General features: G+C 39.8%; 1 protein-coding gene across 4 annotated transcripts in view; it reads left to right on the plus strand.

The window, feature by feature from the left end:
* cdkal1 (CDK5 regulatory subunit associated protein 1-like 1) overlaps positions 1 to 17,489 on the plus strand; it is a 138,680-nt gene that overhangs the window by 65,315 nt on the left and 55,876 nt on the right. For all 4 annotated transcript variants that reach the window (XM_057045041.1, XM_057045044.1, XM_057045043.1 and 1 more), the window contains 2 exons: positions 6,463 to 6,629; positions 15,957 to 16,102. In XM_057045041.1, coding sequence (XP_056901021.1) covers positions 6,463 to 6,629; positions 15,957 to 16,102 — 313 coding nt within the window. The remainder of the gene's footprint in view (positions 1 to 6,462; positions 6,630 to 15,956; positions 16,103 to 17,489) is intronic.

Below are 17,489 nucleotides of genomic sequence, written 5' to 3' on the forward strand. Positions count from 1 at the left end.
TGTGATATATCCCTACCATTTTTCTGACCTATATATAATATGATGTGTTTTTGTGCAGTAGTATTGCGTGTAGTATACGCACATGCCAGCTTTGATGTATCCATACTTTCTGCGCCATGCACGGGTGTGTGCAGAAGGTGCGTATAGTTCAGAAACTTTGTGAAAGTAGGTTAAATCTCAAATGCTGTTTGAAAACAAAATGAAAAAAAATATGTGTAGGCCATCAATTAGAACCATGCTCATGCTCCTACACTTGCATTCGTGCACAAACACATAGAATGTATACACAGAGACACACATGCATACATGCGTGTAGCTTGTGTAAATATGCCTGGGAGCCAACATTTGCATACACAAGTGAGTCTGTTAATCCGTGCGATGATGATGATGCTACCTGCCAAGACACCCACACACCACCTCATCAGTTGTTGCTCTAAATTAAGCTGCTTAATTACTGCAATTAAACTCTGTGTGCCGTTTGTCCACAAGTTCTGGTGTGTAAAGGCAGGAATGTGTGTGTGTGCGTGTAGTATGCAATAATATACTCCTCTGTAATTGTCTAACAATGTTTATTTCCTGTGTGCCTGTGAATCAAAGATTAGCAGAGAGTACGGCTTCAATCAGAACCTTTGGATATTTACACACCTCACCCTATTCAAATTCCTTTGCTTTCATATTGCTGCTGTGACTACTGGTCAGACAGATGTCACTTGATGCCACTATCAGAAGGTTGTCGGGTTAAACCTGGAGATAAGTAGGTGAAATGTATGTAAACTGTGCATGTGTGCTCTCATGGGAGTCGAATAAATAAATATTTAGCTATTGGGTTTTGGATTAGACCAATGTTGTATTTCTTTAGCAGTGATTTAGATCTTCTACATATTCATGTTGACCAGATAAAGTCTGGTGCATCATACGATGCTTCAAGCAAAGCGAATAATGCAGATAATACATGTGGCAATTTTCTGAACAGAATGTGTGGGTGTTGAAGTATTTCTTGCCTGCAGCCTGAATCTCTGGTTATTTCCAGTATGCAGCAAAAGCTCAGAGAATACAAAATAATTTTACAACATTTAAATGTTGTCATGAAGTTTCGTCAAGAGCGACCAAGCAAAGCACTGTACAGTATTTTTACACTCACTTTCCTCCCCTGCCTCTGGATATGGCTGACCTCATAAGAGTGTTGATTTTGGCACCAACAGCATGTGGGGCATTTATTCTTATATCAAAGTAGAAACTATATGATAAAGTCTCCGATGTCAAAGTTAAGAGCGCTCAAACAAATCTAAGCCGTTATTGCTGTACATAAGGTCATGTGCAATCTGATTAGTTGCAGGGTGGCACACTCGAATAGATTACAGATTATATGCACATAAAACTGATCCTATTATGTTGCATTAAATCCTTATTTTCCATGACACAATGCAACACATCGCTAAGCACGTTGGTGTACATTAAGCTACCATGAAAGGCCGTGAAAGCTTATCAACTGAATTCCAGTGGATGTATATACCCACCAGGCTGTCATATCAACTCAATGTAAAACAGTAAATCATTAATTGAATATATATAAACGTAAAAAAGAAAAGAAAAAAAGATGGGATTTAATCTCTAAACTAATATCTGCATATGAATGTAGCATCTGTTGGATGGAGATGAGATCTTAGTGGAACCTTTCCTTTTGTAGTGTATGGTTTGATCTCCTGGAATGTCTCCCGATCATGTAACTAACCACTTTTGACAGTCATTTAAATTAATCTGAACTATTCTATGGATTTGAACATTATAAGTATGAGAGAAAAAAACCTTGACATTTCTTTCATTTCCATGTTCTGCTACCTCAAATACAGTAAACCAGTCATTTTAGGCAAGACTGATTTTATGAGCTGAAATTACTTTGTTCTAGCTTTAATTAATGTCTGATGTTAACCTTTAAATGAACGTCTGAGTTTAATTACTGATAAAAAGTGCAGCTGGAAGGGGAAAAAAATGTTTCCCCATTTCTGGCTCAGATTATGAAGGTTCTGGATTTTCCATGAGCTACACAACAAGCTTCAACACAACTCTCTTGTTCCCAGTGCGTAAATAATCACCGTATCACAATTGATGAGTTAGAAGATTGGCTAACTTTGAAGCATGTTCCCCGTCTCCTTCATCATGCTTGTGCTCTCACAGTGTGGACCTGAACTATAAAAATAAGGTTCTGTGCCATTAAATAGGATAATCTAATCTATAATCTGTTAAACATCACAGCCTGTGGCAGCTAATCAATATGTATATAGTGCCAAAAAGAGATTAAAATAAATCCGAGTAGTCAAGGCAGATGTATATGGAGGAGATAGGATAAGCTGTAATGCGTGCAATACACACCCTTCCATGCACAGCACACAGAGCCGTAAACATGTACGCACGCATATAAAATGTGCTTTATCTTTATTGAGTAAAGTTATGTAAAGTATGTCTTCAAAAGATGGAAAGCCCTGACTATTAATCACTGCTTCAGCTGTTGGAGCGGAGAGTTTTTATCAGCAGTTCCATGAATTTCTGGGTGACAACAAATGGTGCAGCTGGTTTGGCTTCCCTTGTTTATCATGTTTGTAAAATATTTTACCGGTAGCTTATTGTGACTCCACTTGTAGCCCATTTTCACCTTCAAAATACCTCCGTCATGTTTACCCCGGTCTGTTATGTTTACCTCATGCATATCTGGGCAGCAACTGCAAATGTTACAATACAAATAGCTTTCCTGTGAATTGCTTTAGAATTGTCATTACATCTGGAGTAAATTTTCTATCCTTGATTGATGAATTGACAGATTTTCCAGGTTCAAATTGATAGCAGAGAAGACTTTATGACTGAATCAACTGTTTGTGCTGTCCTACTTTAAAACAGTCGGTTTGACTCTCCCCTCTGCCAGCCATGTATTTCTGCGCTGGCTGAACAGGGAGACACTGGACAGTATAAAATCATATCAAGTTTGCCAGAATTCCAAATAGTTCCTTAAATCAGTGAAGGCAATAGGCTTTGCAAAGGTTTTGTAAGTTGTATTTTATGGGGCAAGAGAGTATTTTGTTTATTTTCAGAGATACAGAGTCCACCATGTCTCCTTTTTAATAAATAAAGCACGTTTAGTGTTTTTATTGCCTTCAGTTATCTGTGTTTTTACCTTGACAGCATGGAACACAGTTATGAATTAATGTGAATTAAAATGTAATTAATCTAAATGAACCAACAGCAGAGCTGAAATTAATCAGATTAAAAATTGTAATCATTTTGCATCCCTAAAACCTTCATAAATAGTGTGTATGTATCTGTAGTTTACCATTGTTAAACATTGCTTTTTATTTTATTTTTTTACAGTATGACAAACACACATAAAAATCAAAAGCATGAAAGAGCTGACAAAGCCCAAAATGATACAATGTTACAGTGTCATTTATATTGCAAGTCTGTCTTTAAACATTCCCGAGACTCAGTTTCTAATTTTATTCCAACAGGGCAAACGCTCCGATCTTGACAACGCCACGGCTGTCCGCTTCACTGTGGCCTGACAGCTCAAACACATCAGCTTCCACTTTTTCTAATCTTTAATATTTTCCTGCCCCACCTGCTTTCCAATTGCTTTTTTTTCCAGCCTCTCCTCGCCACTCTGTTGTTGCTCTGCTGCAGTGTCAGAGTTCAATCTTTTAATTGTCTATAGGAAAATGGATTCTGCTCCCCACCCTTGTTTGCTACTGCTTACACATCAAACTCCATCATAAAGTGATGTGGAAAACAGGACGTAGCTGAAGGCTTTACATGTTGGATGTCATGCTGCTCGGAGCTAAAAGGAAAATTCAATTGATGTTCAGATGGACAGAAAGAATTCAAAAAGCATTATTTTAGGAATTGCTGAGGTCAAGAACCATCTTGCCAAAATCATGGCAGTACAAACCTACAATGAACTGTAAGGATGACGAAACACGGTTCTGACAGTCATCTGGGAGCTTTTAAAAAGCTTCAGCACATTGAGCAGCTCGCTCCAATAGCAGCAATTAAGATGTTTGCTGAGACGTTTGGGGCTTCTCTTTGAGGACACGATCAGATAAACTAGATTACAAAGCACGGGCCACGGTGAAGACACCACAACGACCTCCAGCCCTACTGTGTTTTCTTCTGGCTTCTTTATTGGCATCTAAAATTACAGACGGCATCACTGGGCTCATGTCAGCTACAAAACAGACTTCAATAATAAACATAATGGACCTGTTTTCAAGGACAGCTGCGCAGGTCACGAAAACCCCTTTCAGTTAAATTCATTAGTTCATGACGCTGCAGCCTCTGTGTTTTCACTATAATTGCACATTTAAAAGCACCGATTTAGAAAATATGAAGTATTTCTGGTATTAAATTTACAGGTTGTTGTTAAATCCCCCTCTGGTGCCAAATTTCTGACGTATTGTTCACATCCCTCATGACCTCCCTCGCTCCACTGCCATTACCAGAAACCGGAGGAAGCAGGTGTGTGCTGTGTATCACAACAGATATAGAATAGCGAGCAGGAATTCCACATTTCCTGATGGAACGGCCACATTGACTGTGTCTTTGGCCAACGATAACACTCCTACCACAACTGATGCAATAGGGACCCAGAAGCAGGCCAACGGGCCAAATTACTGGGCGCGTTATTGCGTTTACTCGAACATCTTTGTATAACTGTGGCCTTGAGCAGGCACCAGAGCAGCACCTTGTTGAAAACATGATTAACACAGGAATCACAAGTGGCATTCAACAGCAGACAACAACACATGCTCCCAGGCCTGGCAGCTTTCTGTGTGTAGAATCACAGGAATGTTGTTTTGGAACACACCAATAATAGCTCCAAAGGCCGCCTTAGCCGTGCATTAGGAGGCTATCTGGACGCTAAAAGGGATGAGGCTGGTTTCATAGGTGGACGCAACAGGTTCTCTCCTGGGAACCAGATGATGCAGGTAAGAATAGGATCTGGGTTTGGATTAGGTTTGGCTTCAAAGCGCCTTTCAGAGCAACTGTGCTGGATTGGTAATTGCCAGACGGCAGCGTTTCCTATTAGATTAGAAATTGAGAGATAGCCGGGTAACAGCAGCTGCAGTGATTTGTTAATGTGAAAGCAATAGTAAAAGAAACTTGAAGGTCAGACAGTTAATGTAACAATTTCGGATCATCAGTCTTAGGATAGCTGAACGTAAGGATTAGCCAAGTGTTGGTGTTTGCAAGCTGGATTTAGAAGAATTCTTATGGGATTGGCGGCTGGTTCGGTAAACAACTGCTGCAAAACCAGGACAAAAATACAGACTGGGAAGAGAGGGAACCCCTCGTCCAGAGCAGGAAGCTGATTTACCATTGTTTCCCTGAGCGAGGCCATCTGCCTTTATTAAGGCTATCAAAGTTATTAATCAAATACATTTCAAAGAAAGAAGTGACCATCCTCAAAAATGGATCAACTTTAATGATATCATCATAGTTTTATTGTTTGTATTGGTCGTTATGTCTGATCATGGGCGATTGATGGATGTGTTTGATGGTGTTTTTGGACAAGCTGGCTCCTGCAATCATTAGTGCATCTTAATGTCTTTAGTGATGAGCTGTGGAAAGTCTTTGACTCACGACAATTATGCCTTCATCATCTTTAATCTGTTTGGCCTGTGTGTGCCTTTAAACACACAGATTTACACCCCTCCCCCCAACTGTCCAATTAGCCAAAAGCCGTCTTTACGCACTCAGTGACCACATGCATCTTTCTGTCTCTGCACAGCTAATGATAATGATAGCTGTGTGCTTTTTTCCAAGTGTTTGCATGCCTCCGTCACCGTGCGCAGGCTCGTGACCTGCGATTGCAGATGCAGTGTTGTGTGGCTGCATGATATGATGCACATATCTTCAAAACACACTCAACCATTTCCAGGCCTCCAGACAAATGACAGATCATTAAGCTGTAGCCGCGGTTGCTTTAATTTACTTTAATATGAAGCCACTCCGCTTTCTGTGACCTTTACTGTGTCACTGCCTACTTAGTCCCTGGATCTTGGGTATCGGGGACCCAAATAATCCCCTGTTGCATTGTTGTGTGTTTTTCAGCATGATCTGAATTCCCTGCAAGATCCTGCAAATGAATCTAATGATGTTGCTGCAGGTGTAATTTTTTAGATTTTTAGATTCACTGAATTATTTGGAGAGCAGCTTTGGCTTACCCTTGATCTGCTTGTTAAACATTTCTTTGTTGGCCTGACAGAAACGTTCCTACAACCTTTGGAACGTGCCACTAAACCTCAAACTTGTCCTCGAAATTTTCAAGGTTCGTTAACCCAGGCTGGAGACATGGTGACAACAATGACAACAATGGACTGCAGGATGCTTCAGCTGAAGAACATGGCCAAGCAGCCTAAATCACAGCTTTTCTTTGAAAAACATTCTGCCCATTCACCTTGTGTTGTCTCCTTTCAGAGGGGGTGTGTGAGATCTGGTTGACCAGCGAGGACACGGGAGCTTACGGCAGAGACATAGGAACAGATCTGCCCACATTGCTGTGGAGGCTGGTGGAAGAGATTCCTGAAGGGGCAATGCTGAGGCTCGGCATGACCAACCCTCCATACATCCTGGAACACCTGGAGGTAGGCACCCTGGACAAGACCACATTTGAGCTAAAAGGAACCAAACACTTTTGACACTTTTGTCTCTGCTGTTTCCCCTCCTTTGAACAATTACTATTCTTTTGCCATCCATAATTAAAAATAAATGCCTTTCTGTTTTGCTTGGACAGCAGTTTAACCACAACACTCCATTTATTAGTGCAGTCCATTCTCTTCTCACCCTAATGAGTCAATTAAGGGCCATTGTGTCTCTTTATGAACCTCATTTTATCAGTCATTAGTGTCTTTCCTAATGGAACAATGGACATTGTTATCCCCTCTCTTTCTCTTTTCCCTCGCTCTCTCTGTTTCCACATATCTGTCTCTGACCATTACACATGTTTTCTAACATTCAAAAAAGGACATACTATAATGTCTTATCAGCTTATTATGCCGCCAGTGGATAATAAACTTATTCAAGCTCTGTGTTTGGACAATAAATCAGCTAGGAGAATTACTATGTCCAGAGATATTAACTAAATTAATTATGGTACCTTAAAATAATAGCCATCACTTTTTTGGGGCCAGTGTACACATCATAGTTGGATTGTCAAACTGAATAAAATGGAGGGTTATGTCCGCTATCACATCATCTATAGCAGTAAACACTCTGAGATCCCTGTTGTTTTGGAGCTGTCGGGAGACTTGTGATTTAGATCTTAATGGCAGGCAAAATAAGAAGCTCCAACATTAACCACCTGACATATTCATGGTGCTGTCAAAAGATTTATGCAGGAAATGTGTTTTCTTTATTTTAGTGATAACATAATTAGTGCATTTAACTATTTATAGCATGTTTTTAATATAATCTGAAACTCAAAACATATTTTTCCTAGCTAATTAGCCGTTTAAAGTATCAGCATCATTTTCACTGCAAAACAAATTCGAGTGTCTCAGCTACACCTGCTTCATCAAACTTTGTTGATGCGTTATCTTTAAAAAAAATGCTACTACTAGCCACTAGCCTAAATCCCCTTTATTAGGTTTTAAATCATTTTCAACATTTACTACATGTTTCTTTCTGGTACCTGTGTGGCCTGTGACTCCTGTTCTGTTGTCAGACATCGTCTAGCCTCAGCAGGCACGCTGGACCCACAACTAAACCCTGTTTTTTGCTAGTCACGGGACATTTTTGTGCACAGAATATTGTGTAAACACATTTATATTCATATGCTGGGGAAAGTCATCTGAAAATTAAAGTACTTCTTCTAATTTGACCTTTATGAAATTTGATATAAAATGTATTTGAGTCTTTGCAATAAAACGAACCCAAGTCATATATTCCTATAACTTTGCTTGCCTTTGGATATAGGAAAGAAATAGGCTATTGAAAGCACACAAATATAAAATGTGGGGTGTTAACCTAGAAAACTAAGAGGAAACAAAAGGTTTTTTTTTCTTTAAAGGGGTCAATGAGGTTTAAAACAGATATACTTTTGAATCAAGCAATCAAGGAAGAAGAAAGATCATAGATGAATGAAATGAGGGCACAAATGGGAAAAAAAATGGGGATGAAGGCCCGGGGATAGAAATGAGGGGTAAGAGGAGTTGGAAAGTGCTGTGGGAAGCAGCAGTGGAGGTTGTAATTAACCAGGGGTTAATGGAGGTGGCTAATTGTCCCCCACATGTATAGGTAGGCTTTCTGCTTGGCTACATTACAATTAAAAACCCGCCCTCCTAATGATAGGGAATAACAATTAACTGATAATTAGAAATATACTAAGATGGCACACTTGCTTGGTCTTTGGGAGTGTGCACGTTAAGAATTATTTCATATGCTACCGGCCCTTTTTATTGAAAGTCCACACACGGAATTGAATTATATCATATCTTTTTTTTTTTGCTTTAATTCCTCAGTCAATTAACCTACATAAGACATGGTGATAAGTGTTCATCTTTAACTTATCCTTTTCTTTTGTTGCTCCTGTCCCCCATTTACCCTTTTCTCCTTTACACTGTTTTTCCTCATGGCTCCTCTCAATCCCACCCAGTTATTTCTTTTTCTTTCTTTGTTATCCTACTTTAAAACTTTGATTGAAAGCGTCTTTGGATGGAACTTCGTCTTGTTTTTCTTGTCAATCAGAGCAAAAACGGATCGATATGAAAGGTCAAAGGTCAGGCTGTACGACTTTAAAAGTTTCAGGATGACTGTAATTCAGACTACAGTCCTTTCATGAGTTAGAATGTCTGAAAACACACCATCAAGAAGATAAGCTCGCTTATGATCTCTGCTTTTGTTGGGCATCATTTATCCTGCTAGAACTATTGTTTCCCTTCCTTTTCCTGTTTTAAAGTAAGTGCTCTTTAAAAAAAAAAATCACAAATGGCTTTACCAAAACACCTTTTCTAAACTCTTCAGCCGAGCACTGAGGAAAAAAGCAACTAAATAAAATGATTTTACTTTATTGGTTTGTCTCCAGAACATTTCAATTTAAAATAATTTAAATTGTGGATTTGTTTTCCAGACATTACTATTACACTACACTACTGGTCTAATTCCCCACTCCCATACACGATCTGTTACCTTATTCAGTTCACAATCGTTGTGCTTCTTTGGGTTGATGGCAACCCTTAATACCTCCTCCAAAAAGGTTATTTGTCTATCTGTCTGTCATGAAACAAAATCAGAAATTGATCCTCCAAAATTCCTAGGTCAAGTCAATGGCCTTTGATCATAAAGCAGACCTCTATGTAATGTAACCTATCTAGACTGCACTATCAGTGTGGGCCGCAACATGTGGGAAAAGCCGCTCAGCAGAGGTCTGTGCTCTCTGAGTGCCTTCTGGTGTTTTTAGTAGTTTAGAAACTACACATCTGACAACTCCCTATCTTGTTATGCTGTCTCTGTTTTCATATTTATATATGTCCCATTAATGATAACAGCTTTAAAATGTGAGTGTGGTGAAATTATTGGTCAAAGTCGATTCAACCTTCTGATTAAAGGCCAAGTTATGGGCTCTTGTCTTCACTTTTAAAGAAATAGCACTTGTATAGCAGACTCCCCTAGCACAACGTCAGGCTGAATGGCTGTGATTTAAGATGAAAAGGCCAAGTTACTTCCCTGTTCCCCTGAAAAGATCATCCTCTCTCCCAGACACTCATCTTACATCAACACAAAGAGCACTGAATTTATTTCTACGTGCACTCAGCAGCCAACTTTTCCTGACAGATGTAGACAGCTTCATAGCACCATTTGCTGATTGGAGCTATTTAAGGTCCATTCGTGGGCCACTTGTCTCTGACATTTTGGTTGATTGCATCATGCACTCGGTGGACATTTTCACTTTTACAGTTGCAAAGAAAATGTCTCTTCTGCTTCTTTCCTTTTCAACCTTTGTGTAAAGTTCACTTATTTTTGGATCTTATGTAACTAGATACAGCATTTGGCCACAAAAGGATCATCATCAGTTTAATATGCTTCTCAGAATATGTCTACAAGCAATATTTTTTTCATTTTCCAAAACCTAATAAATATTCAGTAGGAGCCGTCATCTGATTGGCCAGTCCAGGCATTCATGATTGGCTGATGTCTTAGCAAGGTCGCGTAGCTGCGTTCTGTCTCATTGTTACTCTGTCCATCGGTTATATTATTTATTAAAACATCAAGTTATGTGCATGTAATCCTCTCACTATCATGAATTGGGATTATTTGTAGCTGGGTGTATGGCTCCTCTCACTAATTAGTCTAAGATGCTGGATTGGCATGTTGGTTTTTATGCCTAACTACTCCCTGGTTAGACAGACTGTCACCTATAAACAACATCTGTTGCACGTCTGCTGCTCCCAGGTACCATTAAGAGTTTTCTTGATAGTTTCTACTTGGTCGATGTGAGAGTTATGTTTAGTTTTCTTGGTATGAAAGAAATGAGGGTGAGTGGGTGGAGCCTATCCCAGCTGCATATGAGCGGAGGCAGGGTGCACCAGCTCATCCCAGGGCCCTATTGTGGGGTGGTACCTTGCTCAAGGGTTCCTCGGCCTTGCTCTGAAGGTCTTCTTTAATGTTGTGTCCACACTGGGTCTTGAACACTGAGCTACCACTGTGAGGGTTTAAGGGTAAAAGATGTTGAGATGCCACACACAATAGGCCAATCAGATGAAGGCTCCTCATGCTTACTGGTATTGATGAGATTCCTGGACTTCCCCTACAGCGGAAAAACATTCTCCTCTTCAGGAGAAGCGATTTCTGTAATTCCGGAAGTGAAACTGAGCTACCCGTAAAATTTCAAAAATGAAATTTCTAAATATGCACTGTTGTGTTAACATCTTATTGACGGTTTTTTCAACGATCACTGGATGAGCGCCATGACGCTCAGCGACTCTGATACTGGCCTGGATGTTTGGCTTCAGCGGAATGATTGATTTTTGATGAACGTTGTTTCATTTGTTCGTTCAGTCATTCACACTGTTGGCCAGCCGCCGCTGCTGTTCAGTAGGTGTCATATCTCCACCTTATACATACTTTCCTCATTTATCTTTCCATGTCTGGAAACACATCAATATTGCAATATTTTAGGATGGCAGCACAAGAGTGTTCGATTCTGTTCTATAAATGTGTCTTTTGGTGTGGCAACATAAACAATCCAGATAGAGAAAACCTTTTTCTCTCCTCCAAGGCTTAAAATGGGATGCTACCACCCCCAGCTGCCTGCCACAGAGGGAAATAATAGTTCTTAATATGGAGGAGTAGGGATTGTGTATTTCCAGATCAGAAAACTGTGTGGAGCTCGAGCAACCTTCAGTTTGTGATTGAATCTGCTATGCTAGGAGACTGGGTAAATGAGCTGTGAAAGTAGTCCCCTCACACGTAGTAATCACTCTGTCTGAGTTGAATGAAAGACCAAGTTCTCCATTACACACCCACCACTGAACACACTGCGCTCTACGCAGCCATACATCAGAAATGTAGATTTGACTCTCCCCAGAGTTTGCACTGCAAACACCGTTAATTATTTAGTTAGTTAGTATTTATTCATTTGACATTTGCACTACTTTTAACTATTCATAAACCCTCATTCATTTCTTTCCCTTGAAAATCGAAACTTGAGGAGAAACTCAGATTTCTACCCAGCTTTTTATCTTTTCATCTGGATATTTTGTGTTGTAAATCCTATTCTTTTAGACTTGTCACCTTTATTGTTGACTGTCAGGTAAAATCCCAGTTTAGTTTCACACTTCAACTTGGGAGGACCGCTGTCAAATCCCCCTTCCCCATCACCCCCCCCCCCACCACCACCAGCAGCAGCACCCCCCCTCTCTGATGTTTTCCTCACCGGACACAATAACTCACCCAGTAAACCCAGAGTGGAACCTTCCCTCACACATCCCTCACCTTCACACTCATGAGCTTGGCTGCATGAGCACACACTGAGACACACCCTCTTAGACCATTTTCATTTTAATGAAGCCTTTGGGAGCCTCTCCACATTAGAGGCCTAATGTTGCATTGTGCGAGGGACCCCGGCTCCAAATGAGTGCTCACTGTTCCGCCGTAGTGAAATGCCTCTGAATTATGAGCCCCGGCTCGCTGCGGTGAATTATGAGCAGTGAATTATGAGTTCTGAATGACTCAAATGCTGGCTGCCCATTTAAAACTCATCTTTATTTTGCCTTTGCTTGCTTTGAAAAATCATTTTTTGAAAGGATGAGAATAATTAAGATGGCATTCGTCACAGAGATTAGTGCGTATTCTAATTTCTAATTTATCTTAATCAAATGCATCCATATAATAAACTAATGGATTTCATTCTTTGTGCACTTTTGAAATATACTTTTGACTAAAATGACATTTTTAGTTCTTATCTTACATTTAACCAAGAAAAAAGAAGTTTCACATTTGTGGAAAGCACTATATTAATATTATTAATGTTGTTGTTAGTATTATTGTTATTGTTATTATCATTATTTTTATTATCCTCACTGTCAGATTGACTAAATTGAATTGTTTTGACATGCAGATGATACACATGCTCTTGTTTTCTCTTTTCCTCGCTGTGTGAGTAGCTGCAGGCTCGGTACAACCTCCAGGGATAATCAAGTGCAGCCTGAAGTGTTTGAAATTTGTGTTTTATACCTCTGGGAGCTCCGTTCCTCTATCTTTTACTGAACACAGTTCCCACCAACTCTGTGTTTATATGTGCCAGTGTGCGCACACACAGGGACCCGACTTATTATCCTGGGAGCGGCTCGTGGAGCCGTTTTCTCTCCAGACTCCCCTGGGTGAACCCTGTTAATGCTCTGTGATGTGTGGCTTTATATCCAGTATATGGCTGAGTGTGTGTGAGTGTAGTTAGGTGCTTTTCATTACGCTTTGCTTCAGAATTCCCACTCACAGCAGGCTGAACCCTCTTTGTCTGCGTGTGAACACTCCTGGGATTGTAGTCGGCGCTTATGTGGAGTAATCACCAATGCATCTTCTCTCCACACTATACAAACATATGATAAGATCGTGTATGTGGCATTTACAAATATTGACACTGCACTGTCAAGCATTTTCTTTTGTGCATTCCAATATTATATATTCCTATTAGCTGCAACAACTGAGAATGTCAAAAGCAATAAGTAAAATAGTATTTTAGCTTTTCCACCTATGTAATTATAGCATTATAAAACATGCAGCAGATGTATTATTTAATGATATGTGGTTAATAATGGCTGCACAGTTTATTTTATAATGGCCATTACCAACAGTAGATTATAGATTTTTGAGTTGTTTAGGCTGGGTAGTGACAGTATTCCTCCCGGGGTGCGTGCCAACAAAACACCAACTGTTGGTGTAGTTTTCCTTTTGGGCTTGTCCAGTAAAGCATTTGGAAAAGTTTTGTATTATTTTTCCAGTTGTTATCCTGCACAATAGACTTTAAGAGAATCCTATTAAAAATTATTATTATTATTATTATTAGAACCAGAGAATGAGTGGACTGAAGAGCAGCAAAGTCACAGAATGGAGAAAGTCTTCATGCGAAACATTAGAAATGATCCCTCTCAAATGTACTTTTTTTTTTTTTTTTTACCAATCTATGTTCTTTTGTGTTCTATCTGAATTCACCAGTATTGTATTGAGTCCTCTGAGTAAGGATGGCTAAAATGGAGCAATCTAGTTTATATGTATCTGAGCTGATCTGCCAAAGATGAAAGGATTGTGGATTTGACTGACTGAGAAGCCCAGAGGGGATCATAATTCTCAACATTGTCTACATAAACCAAACAACGTGTCCGCACGCTCGCCGACTCGATTGCCTGTTGAAGTCTTCATTTAGATGAATAGCTGTCACTAATGAGTGACGGCGCTAAAGCGGCGCTTTAATTTCTGCCAGCAGCGCTGCCGCAGCGACGACGTTCGTCATCGCTGTGTCATTTTCACTCCAGCCTCGCAACACTGTCGTCAGCGGGCAAACATTTAAGAAGCCTTCAACTCCACGGGGATCCGTAACAAACGAGATCCTTATCGGGGCAATGAATAATCATGGCGGGAAGGATTGCACGCTGTCAGAAAGATGCACACACGTGATAAATGACTTATGTGAATGAAAAGTCCTCCCCTTATAGATTAATCCCCAGCTGCCATCAGCGCTGCTCCGCCACTCGAGCTAACGTGCCATCTGTTAAGACCCTGTTCACCCTCGTCACTATATTCAGACACACACAACCACACACACACACCAGCACTACCTATGGACCAGGTCTGGACCAGTCACTCAGGTTGTGGAAGGAGCAACAATCTCTTTACAAGTGTCCTGATAACCTTCATTTTATACTCTTTTTATAAATGATCGCTTATACCTTGATTATAACTTGGACAATTAGAATATATGAGCTAGTATAAATATGAAATATTAATGATAGAATACAACCAAAAATATGCCATTTTGGTGTTTTTTAAAATAATCAGATTTAAATCTTCTGGATTTTTGCTCCATAAATTATGCATTTGTCACTGTTTTTCTCTGAAATTCTGCAGTTCTGAATTTTTCCCCTAAAACAATAACAAAATCAGTCTCACATTAACTACTGCGCTTTTACATATTTTTGCCCCAGTATTACTTCATCTTCCACCCATGCCGCACACTGAGATGCATTCAGAGAGCTGATTTTTGTCACCAATCAAGCTCCATTTTCTAACTAGATTAATTTGTTCTAATTTGGAGCTTCCAGTGGTCAACCCCCCATGGTGCGCTGCTACTGAGCTGTGTGTATGTGCATTTTCGCAAGCACACACCCACACACATATTTGTCGGTGTGAATGAGGATCCTACAATAGATCTTAATTGAGAAGACGGGCTGCAATCAGCATATTCTTATAGGAAATCATTAAATTGCTTCTTCCACCCCTCTTTTTCTCCTTGTGGTGATTAGCATGGTAATGGTAGCACCATGATCATGTCCATCAGGAAAATATGACATCTGTGGTCTCTCTAGTTTTTTTTTTTTTTACTCTAGAAATTATTGTAATATTAGAAAAAGGCAAACTGCTCTAGCCGCCCTAATTAATGTGGTGTAATGATGCCGCCATTAGCGTGTCATGTGTTATCGCTGAGAGACGACACACAAGCATGAATTTCTGTAGCAAACTTGCTCTAAAACACACAAATCATTTCTATGAGAAAATGTTAATAATCTTATCCATGCATAATTGGTCTAATAAGAAAAATACACAATTAAGTGGTTGAAAACACATCTTTTAGCTTTATTTTGTGAGAGGCGTAAAAGTACTGATCCGTTTGACTTTTTCCCTACGTGAAACATGATAACCTTATTTTATTTATGATTTTTTTTCCAATTCATCTCCTTCGCCTCCTTTGTTCCAGCATGCGGAAGAGGATCCACAGTAAAAGCTCTTGATTTTTCGAACTCCAAATACACCCACTGCCGAAGCCTTGACTCTTTGGCTTTGAAGAAGCTGGAAAGAACCAGGAGAGAGGAGGAAAAGGCCGTCTAATTGTGAAGGACTGCAGCAAATTGAATGCATGTAAAGACAGGAATTTTAATGGAATCTTCTTCCATTCAAAGCTGAGAGCTGCCACAGCGAGCCCATATTTTACTACTTTTTTGTACAGTTTGGCATCAGGTTCAGGTGAATGTTAGGGTTGTCATCAATGGATTAACTGAAAGTTGAGCCTTTTAGTATTGTGGGTTTTGTCTCTTTTCATGGATGTTCAGAGAAACACAGCGCATTATACTTTTCAGTCTTTTAGTTCAGATCTATTTAGTGTTCTTTAACCCCAAACCGAAAGACAACGTCCTTTTTCTGGGTGTATGGCAGAGTCAGGCTTTTGTCTGTGCAGCTGAAAGTTTTCTCTCTGTCCTCTACAGGAGATGGCTAAGATCCTCAGTCATCCACGAGTTTACGCCTTCCTCCACGTCCCTGTGCAGTCAGCTTCAGACAGCGTCCTGATGGACATGAAGAGGGAATATTGTGTCGGCGACTTCAAAAGAGTGGTGGACTTCCTAAAGGAGAGGTAAGAAGGAAGTGCTCCTCTGTAAAACTGACTCTCTTAAACTCTTCCACATCAGATTGAGGCCATCATGTTGACAATAAGAATTTCACCCAGGAAAACACAGTCTCTCTCTCTCTCCTATAAAATAATCCACTTTTCAACATCTATGTGACCTTTGCCACAGTTAAAAGAAAAATCTAATCTTTTACTGTAGAGAAGATGTGTTTGGAATGGATTTTAAAGGGACATTAATGGTAGGATAATACACCATGAAGGGATAGACGTTGAACTTATTTTGCATAAATCCATTTATGATATTGTATGATTAAAATACTTGTTTATGGGGGTTTAATTATGTTGTTGCTTATGCCAGATTATAAAATATATTTTTCAACCAACCCTGGGATCAGATCCATGTTTGAAGAGCTTCTGTGTAGAGAATAAGGTCAGATGCCGATCAGATCAGTTGCCATAATCTTGTCCTCCTCATGCACATTTGAGATATGGATGTATATGAGTCCACTTTGAGGACATGTCTTTTTAATATTGCAGATTAGTCATGTTGAGATGAGACTCGTGTTTTGCAACAGTTGACTTCATGTTACTGTTTCATTTTGACGTTCAAGGCTTTAACAGTCATTTGAATTCCTATTTTTTTAAGGTCTTTGTGCCCGTAGAACATTGCATTTAAGCTCTGTCTTCTTTGTATTTTCCACTCCAGCACTCTCCATCTTTATCTCACAAACCTCGTCTATTTAGTACAGGATGTGTAGCATTTTTGCCAAAAGGAGCTCTTCTATCCCATCATTTCAGAGGCTTGAGGAAAAAGGTAGAACAAAGAAGTCCCAATTTAATTCTTCCTTGGTCTGCACATCCATCATGCAGCTTCAGTAATGGCGCGCTGGTGCAGCTTTATATGTTTACAACTGTTAATCCCCACCGTGGGTTATCATTTACAGTAGACGGTTGGAAATGTACTCATCTTTCAATCTACCCAATCTACAATCTGTCTGTGATGGTAAGATTAGATGAGGGAACACTTGCAGCTGCACTGCAGTGTCTACACCTGAGAGCTCATGTTCACCATGGTGATTTACACACACACACACACACACACACACACACACACACACACACACACACATACACGATAAGCTCGTGCAGAGTATTAATTTCTTGATTCTATTAATCCTGTACAACGGTGCACTCCTCTAAACTCTTGTGAATGTGCATATAGTGTTCCACTTATGGAATATTCATTTAACAAATCTGCAGCAGGAATCTTAACGCAGCAAATTCTTACATACACTGCACTCGCGTTGTCTCGTCCAAACTGCTGCTGTTGACATTATCACTGTTTAAAGTGGATCAGAGACGTCACCTCCTAACAAAACTCCTGGGTTCAGTT

This window comes from Takifugu flavidus, chromosome 10 (genome assembly GCF_003711565.1).
Source record: "Takifugu flavidus isolate HTHZ2018 chromosome 10, ASM371156v2, whole genome shotgun sequence".
Classification (NCBI taxonomy): domain Eukaryota; kingdom Metazoa; phylum Chordata; class Actinopteri; order Tetraodontiformes; family Tetraodontidae; genus Takifugu; species Takifugu flavidus.